The sequence below is a fragment of the Phytophthora infestans genome, genomic scaffold (genome assembly GCF_000142945.1).
Source record: "Phytophthora infestans T30-4 supercont1.8 genomic scaffold, whole genome shotgun sequence".
Taxonomy (NCBI): domain Eukaryota; phylum Oomycota; class Peronosporomycetes; order Peronosporales; family Peronosporaceae; genus Phytophthora; species Phytophthora infestans.
The window spans coordinates 2,115,305-2,123,255 of record NW_003303751.1 but is presented as its reverse complement, the minus strand read 5'-3'; the positions used below and the strand labels follow the sequence as shown (position 1 = coordinate 2,123,255).

The following is a 7,951-nucleotide window of genomic DNA, read 5'->3' as shown; positions in this document are numbered from 1 at the left end:
GCACGAAGTCCAAGTAGTACTCCAAGTTGTACGGGCCACTGGGTAGGGTCCGAGACATCTCCAGTGTAGCACATGGCAGCCTCAATGATACCGCCAGCAGCTCCGACAGCGTCAATGCCCAGCTTCATGTTCTCCATGTAGTTAAGCGAGTCAAACACACGGAAGACGTCCATGCCTGTAGCTTGGGCCTTCTCACAGAACTTGTACACCACATTGTCCGGGTAGCTCGTGTAGCCAACAGCATTGGCACCACGGAGCAGCATCTGGAACGGGATGTCCGGCACAGCTTCTCGAAGAATAGCAAGACGGTCCCACGGGTCTTCACGCAGGAAACGCATCGACACATCGAACGTCGCTCCGCCCCACATCTCGAGCGAGAAGGCGTCACGCATAGCGATAGAAGTCGCAGGAGCAACAGCTAGCATGTCACGTGTACGCATACGTGTCGCCAGCAGCGACTGGTGAGCATCACGCCACGTCGTGTCCGTCAATAGCAGACCCTTCTTGGCACGTACAGCCTTGGCGAAGGCTTCGGGGCCTTGCTCGACGTAGATCTGACGCAGAGACTTGTCCTTGGAAGCAGGAGGAGCAGTTAGCGTCGGAATAATCGGGTCCACCTTCGACGGAGAGGGACCAGTGGCACCCAACGCCTTCTCCGGGCCGTTAACGATGGTGTTTCCGATGTATTTCAGCATCTTCTGGCCACGGTTAGTGGATTTCGACGGCTCCAGTAGAGCTGGGTTCTTGGCAATGAAGCTCGTGTCCACAACACCCTTGATAAAGTCTGGATGGTTCAATACATTGGCCAAGAAGCTCTTGTTGGTAGTCACGCCACGTACACGGAACTCGGACAACGCACGCTTCAGCTTGTGCGCACAGTCACCACGATCCAGCGCACGAGCAGTCACCTTGACGAGTAGAGAGTCATAGTGAGGCGTAATGTGAGCACCGACGAAGCCAGGACCGTCATCCAGACGGATGCCCATGCCACCGGGGCTACGGAATACCTCAATGACTCCAGAGTCCGGCTGGAAGCCCGTGCTCGGGTTCTCCGTGGTCACACGGCACTGCATGGCATGGCCACGAGGCTTGATCTTGTCCTGACTCAATCCCAGATCCTTAAAGGTCTCGCCACCAGCGATACGGATCTGACTCTGCACCAAGTCGATGCCTGTGATCTCCTCAGTGATCGTGTGCTCGACCTGGATACGAGGGTTCACTTCGATGAAGTAGTGACGTCCTTGTTGGTCCACCAGGAACTCTACTGTACCGGCGTTCAGGTACTTGGCAGCACTGGTGAGACGCACTGCGTCATCGATCATAGCCTTCTCCGTCTTGGGGTCCAGACCCACAGCTGGGGCCGTCTCCAACACCTTTTGATGACGACGTTGCACACTACAGTCACGGTGGTACAGGTGCACGACGTTTCCCTTACCGTCACCCAAGATCTGGACTTCAATGTGGCGTGGGCGGTCCACGTACCGCTCGATGAAGACAGTACCGTCACCGAAAGCAGCCAGGGCTTCGGAGCTGGCTCGCTCGAAGTTCTCCTCGAGCTCCTCGGCGCTGTTGACCACGCGCATACCACGGCCACCGCCTCCCATGCTGGCCTTAATGATCACGGGGTAACCTACACCCGAGTCGATGAAGGCGCGCGCCTCGTCGAGGTTGTGCACAGGTCCGTCCGTGCCTGGCACCACCGGAACTTTCTGTTCGATGGCGATCTCACGCGCAGCGGTCTTGTCACCGAACCGCTGCAGGTTCTCGGGTGTGGGACCCACGAACTTAATGCCGTTCTTAGCGCATTGCTCAGCGAAACCCACGTTCTCACTGAGGAAGCCGTAGCCCGGATGGATAGCGTCGATGTTGTTCTCCTTAGCGATCTGAATGATGCTGTTGATGTCTAGGTACGCGCCTACGGGAGACTTATCCGCACCTACGAGGAAACTCTCGTCCGCCTTGTAGCGGTGCTGCGTGAAACGGTCCTCCTTGGAGAAGATGCCCACGGTACGGAGACCCAGCTCGTTGCCGGCGCGCATGATACGCGTGGCGATCTCGCCGCGGTTCGCGGCCATGAGCTTCTTGATGGTGCTAGCGTCGCGCGTCTGCACGCGCGTGAGGCTTGAGCCCACACGGCGGCCGACAAGAAGGCGCTGGGATCGAAGCATGGAGAGTGACGGTCTTGCTGCTCCCACGGCGAATTCCCGAATGAGGATACTACAACGTGGGGCGCAGGACAAGATATGCTTTTGGGTGCAGTAGTCCCGGGTTGGTGACTGAGCGAGTGTCACGACCTTTGGAGGAGCATACAAAGCTCAGGATATCGTAACCAGATGGGCTGGATTATGTACACCACATGGATGACAGAGGTGGGGCTTTTTGAAAGCACTTCAAAAGCCCTTGTCCGAATAATGGCAGTGCTGGGTGGCAACGAGCCGTTGTCATCGCTCGCCGAAGCGTTGCAGTTCACGACCGAGATATTAATAGTTTGATGCCGGCGCGAGAGAGCAAGTGAATGGACGCCAAGACGATGTGCATCCAGCTGGACGAATTTCTGACGAGGGGATGCGACGCTGTAGGCAACGCTGGAATCAAGACCGGCAAAGCCCACCAGAATGAGTATGCAACCCTGTGTTCGAGTCCAAGTCGGCCCTCCAGTTGTGTTGCTGCTTGAGGAGATGGGATCCTCGAAGCAGAAGTCGCACTGTGCTTGGTCAAAAGGTTTCGATGGGCTTCGGCTGGCTAACTCTAAAATAGAGTAATATACTCTAGTCTATTGTACTGGTAAACAAACTTCGTGACAACCGACACCCGGTACAGTATCAGACCAAGACTTGCATGATCTTGCGCTTCAACATGCTACAGCAAATCTCGCTATAGATTCTGGCATCGTCTTGCGTATCGCCTGAAGCTGGCACCGTAGCCTACGGTCCGCAGGTATTGCTCGAACCAAACTAATGCAGCACGTTGCATTGCAGCTTGCAATGCACTTCGGGTCAGGAAGTGAAGTGTTCCGGTGTCGTGGAAACTTAAACATACCTGCGATTCCAAGCCGAGAGGAGTGCGTGTATGCACATGTACGGTACTGGTACACTGGAATGGAGTCGTTGGCGCTGGCGAAAAAAATGGGGCCCGGGAATGCGGGCGTTCAGCGTGCACTGTTTCTTACATCGGCATCCAATCAGCCTGATTATTCTCTGGATATTCATATCCAGAGTTTTAGGGGCGGTCGACGATCCTCTATAAAATATTAGGGTGCTACATTTGTAATTATTAAAAGTATAGTGGCTTGCAAGTGATAGGCTAAAAGGACGGAGCACCTAATAAACTACGGTAAAGCATAAAAAGCACTGGTGAATGTCGTTCCAAGCCGCCTGGGTCAACATTCACGCTATCTGGTTTTAGGTGGATGTTGCTCCAATATACGATACCACCGATGGTGGGTGGTACAGTACATGAAGGCTACATGATTTAAAGAAGGGAATTGATGAATACTAATAGGATTCCTATCGAGGCCGTCTCGCTTCGTTCATCGACAGGATTTCGACTTCAGCCACCGCTTTCGTCCTTGTTAGCAATACATCCGAATTGATCAATTTCACCAACTTCCAAAGTTTCAGCGGAAGTCACTTGGCAGTATTCAGGACGATAAAACATGTGGAATGCCTATTAATTTGGAGATTGCACTGGGATCGACGGTACAATGCACAAAAAACGTGTCCACAACGTTTAAATTGGCAAATGGGTGAATTGGAACTGTCGTCGCCATAATCCCCTCGCAAGATGACGTCGTGCAAGTGCGAATTGCGAATGGTACTGTCACTCGTTGCCTCCAGATGTGGTGTTTGTGAAGTTGAAGGATTACGCTTCTCAGTCATTTGTGTCGACTTTACCACTTGGTGTCGTTCCCGTATGCAAAAGGACAGAATGTGGTGTCCGAATTCGGCAGCCAGATCGCTCATTCTCTATCTCAATTTGCCAAGTTTCTCTTGTGTTGGCGTACTCATTGACCACTGAGAAGTGCCAAGGACTGACAGTAGAGAAAATGATTCTTGCTCCGCTTCGTCATCTGACTCGCAGGATTCCTCAGCGTTCATCTTTCTATGTCGCCGTCACTCGAGTGAAAACGTTATCGCAGTTGTATTCCATGGCCCCACTTACGAAAAGCTTTTGGAGTATTTTTCTCCAAGTCGTGACGCGCTGGCAGAAACCCAAAGACTTCATGCAATTGAGGATCGAACAGATTAAGAAACCATAATGCTGTGGAAAAATTGTTACAGCTCTTCTTTAAAATACAGTACTTTCTTAAGTTAGGGTACCAGCTTGTTTTCAAGTTTCCGAAGTTCGGGGATAGCCACTCAAATGAATGAGAATCATTCTCGCTCGGTTTGTTGATGTCTTCTTCTAGACTGGAAGTCTTAGTTAAATCGCAATTTTTCTCCTTTTTTCCTTCTAAAAAGTCCTTCATTCCGCACTAGTTATTACTCTTTGAAAATACCGTAATATCCAGAGCTTCACCGGGCTTAGCACGGCATTAGTACATAATGATTGCGTTTGGTAATTAAAGATAGGGCTTTTTCAAACTGAATTTACGCACATTGCAAGTTGCGTTGCAATTTGCAACGCAGGAAACGCTTGGTGAATGACAGAACCTGGGAAACACACAGATTTACGGCTACGCACACAGAATATGTGTCAGCACATAATGCATGCGGGGTGCACATCAACAACATTATACACCACACTAATTAAATACGTGGCACACTGTGATACGGAGCGTCACGCCAAATCTTGGTGGTAGCACACCACTCATTATCAACGAATCAATTTCAAGAATTAACCACATTTTTACCAATTAAAACGTAGCAACTGGGCTATGAGCAGCCATAGAACACTAGCCATTTAAAAACTGCAGCCCCCTACGCAGCCCAAGAGCTCCACCCTCCATCCTTCTGCCTCAAGATGCCTCCTACATACACCTGGAAAACTGTGTGCAGTGACATGGCTCAGGAAGATGCTCAGCTTCTAGTCGAGGACTTGAAGTTCTTCATCATCGTGAAGAGCCACTTGATTCCATGTGCCGTGTGTGCCCTGACAAGGCCGCATAAGATGCGATACCAGCTGCTCAGGTGTTCGTCGGAAACGTGCAAGGCTGTCACACCGTATGACGCCTGTCCGTGGTCAGGTAAGACTCTCATTTGTCAAGAGCTGAATCGAGTAACCGTCATGGAGCATGGCGATCACGAAACCCTCGTCCGAGACCCACGCAAGCCCCAGCTTACTCCGCGACTCAAGGACTACAGCCGCGAAATGGCAACCCAGGGGCTGAAGCCAGCACGAATCCGCATGGGTATGAGCCGGCGTTTCGGGTTAACAGAGGAAGAAATGCCAACGTACGCCAGGTGCAGTGGTTTGTCAGTAACTTTACGAAAAAGAAGTTGCGTCGCACGGACGATTATAATGTCGCTCTGGACCAAATTGGTCAGTTGGAGTTTGGTCCCTCCACGTCGGAACGCAGCCGTTTTTATTTGGGTGGAAACGTAACAGTGACGGAAAACCAGATGTGGGTAATGGCTCTGACGAAAACCCCTTCCTGGTCGGATTGACGACCACGTGTCTGTTACGAAACGTCGTGCGGGATCCGACATCGTTCGTCTTTCACATGGACGGAACCTTCAAGTTGAACCATGTGGGATATCCTGTAATTGTCTGCGGCATTTCGGATCGAGGACGATCGTTTCATCTTGTGGCTCTCTTCGTCACGTATCAGCGGTTGGAAAGCCTTTATGTAAAGGCGCTTTCGGCTCTTCGCAAAATGTTTACTGTGGTTACTGGTCATCAACTGTCCCTGAAATACGTGATGGCCGATGCTGAAGCTGGGCAGCTTAATGCCGTTACCCAGATTTTCGGGATGGACTCAGATCTGACCTACTTGATGTGTTTCTACCACGTAATGTCCAAGGTACATGAGCGACTTAAAGCGGTACCAGTTGCGCTGCGCGAGCAGGTTGTCGCTGACATTTACGACCTTCACTTCGCGTCAAGTCAAAGTGCCTATGACGGACTGCGCTTGACAGTACTTGCTAAGTGGTCTGTTGAAGAACAGTTGTTGGCGTTTCGGAGTTACTTCGAGGCCATTTGGGTTACAAGCTCGTTCAACCGCTGACAATGCTTTCATACCCCAATTGGTTATGCGACGACCAACAATCCCGTTGAGCAGTTTAACCGTTTGATCAAGAGGGACTACACGCTCCGTTCGAAGCACAAGATTGGAACGCTGATCCACTTGCTGGCGGACTGTTGCAGTCATCAGTCAGTCACGCCACGACCGGTTAAGGAATCCCCCCAAGCCACACAGCAGTTAAAGGCTCGTGTGAAAGATTTTCGACTCGGTGGCTTGCTACGGGATATGACGCCGACCCGATCTAGTATCGAGTTCTTGCTTGTATTTCCAAACCCGAATGTGGTTCGTGTGGTATCATGCGGGGCCCAACGCGTATACTTACCGGAGTTGGGCCGAAGTCGTGAGGTAGCTCCCGTTTCGGCGCAGATGGGAGATAACTATGCAAGAATGGAAGCTGAAGGCCAACCTGAAGGTGGTTGGTATGTGGATGTTCGTCTCCAAACCTGTGGATGCAAGTACAGCTTCAAGTTCGCCATTTGTATCCACGTCGTATTTGCTTTGCAGGTCAAACACTACACCGGGTTGGATGGCAAACGGACACTTGTCAACCGTTCGGCTACGCAAAGAAAACGACAAGCTACGTTGAGCATGAACCGCCTTCCTCCGGGCCGCCCTCGAACCAATGGACATGCATTAAGTACAAGCTAGTTCTTAATTCAAAAGTACAGCAATTCGTTTCCGTTACATTTTTTAAAGTGTGAAACGGATATGCTCAACGCAAGCAACAGCTCTGCATTCTCCAACTTTCTCTACAACGATGGCCACCTTAATCAACACTCAAGCTCCCCCGTCCGCGTTCAAGGCTTTTTTCGACTGGTGCAAGCAGTATCTAAAAGAACGTGGGTGGGGGAGGTTGGATGAGGTAGCCGCCCGGTATTTGAGGTCATGGGGCCTTATTCAAGCGGGAGCGCCCTCAAATACCGGGGACACAATCGAGCGACTGCTTGATGCGGTTTCTCACCCGCGCATCACCAAGGTCCGCCTGGTCGAAGCTACAACCCAATGATGCGGGTGAGGTAGAGTGGGTCCTACCAAGTGAGGTAGGCCTTCAAGGACGTCCGACCTACCAAATGGGAGCCATTTTGGAAGACAGACGTATTAATGGAAGGGTGGAGTTCCTAACCACCTGGGAGCCTACCTGGAAACCAGCATCTAATCTTCCTTCCGGGAAGTTGAAGAAGTACCGGCACCGCAAGCGCCGCAAAGTCGAGCGAGCCTACATCGAAGCTGAAGCTGAAGAAGATTAAACAGAAGGAACAAGTTGCATCTACATGTATTTTGATTTATTAATCGATAACAAAATTAAATACAGTATGCAAGCTTTTCTTTAAGGTTTGAACACGCCAGCACAGCAACAAGCCCATGGTGCGAGCCAGTTGCCATCAGCTAGAACGGTACACGGGATAGCCCTTCAACACGTTCAGCACAAGCCACCAAGCTCACACCTCACACCTATCACCAATGAGGCGTAGCGCAAACAGTAGTGTCGGTAGCAATCCTTGGGGGCGCCGCCGTGCCAGCTGCAGCCGAGGCACGTCGCGCTGAGGTTGGTTGTATGTCAAGGAAGCCGTAGTCGTAACGAGGCGTAGCGCAAACAGTAGTGTTGGAAGCAATCCTTGGGGGTGCCGCCGTGCCAGCAGCCGCCGAGGCACGTCGCGCTGAGGTTGGTTGTTCGGTAGCAGGTAAAATGCGGAATGAGGGAAGTGTGCCCAGCCACCGCGATAGAATCCATCCAATCAGTGACATCCACTATGGATACACTGAATG

General features: G+C 51.5%; 1 protein-coding gene across 1 annotated transcript; it reads right to left on the bottom strand.

Annotated features, from left to right (window-relative positions):
- Positions 1-124: 124 nt before the first annotated feature.
- PITG_06448 (pyruvate carboxylase, mitochondrial precursor) lies at positions 125-2,199 on the bottom strand (the record flags this gene model as incomplete). Its single annotated transcript, XM_002998520.1, has 2 exons — positions 125-131; positions 202-2,199. 2 exons carry the CDS (start codon positions 2,166-2,168, stop codon positions 125-127), a joined length of 1,974 nt encoding a protein of 657 aa, XP_002998566.1.
- Between the last annotated feature and the right edge of the window lie 5,752 nt (positions 2,200-7,951).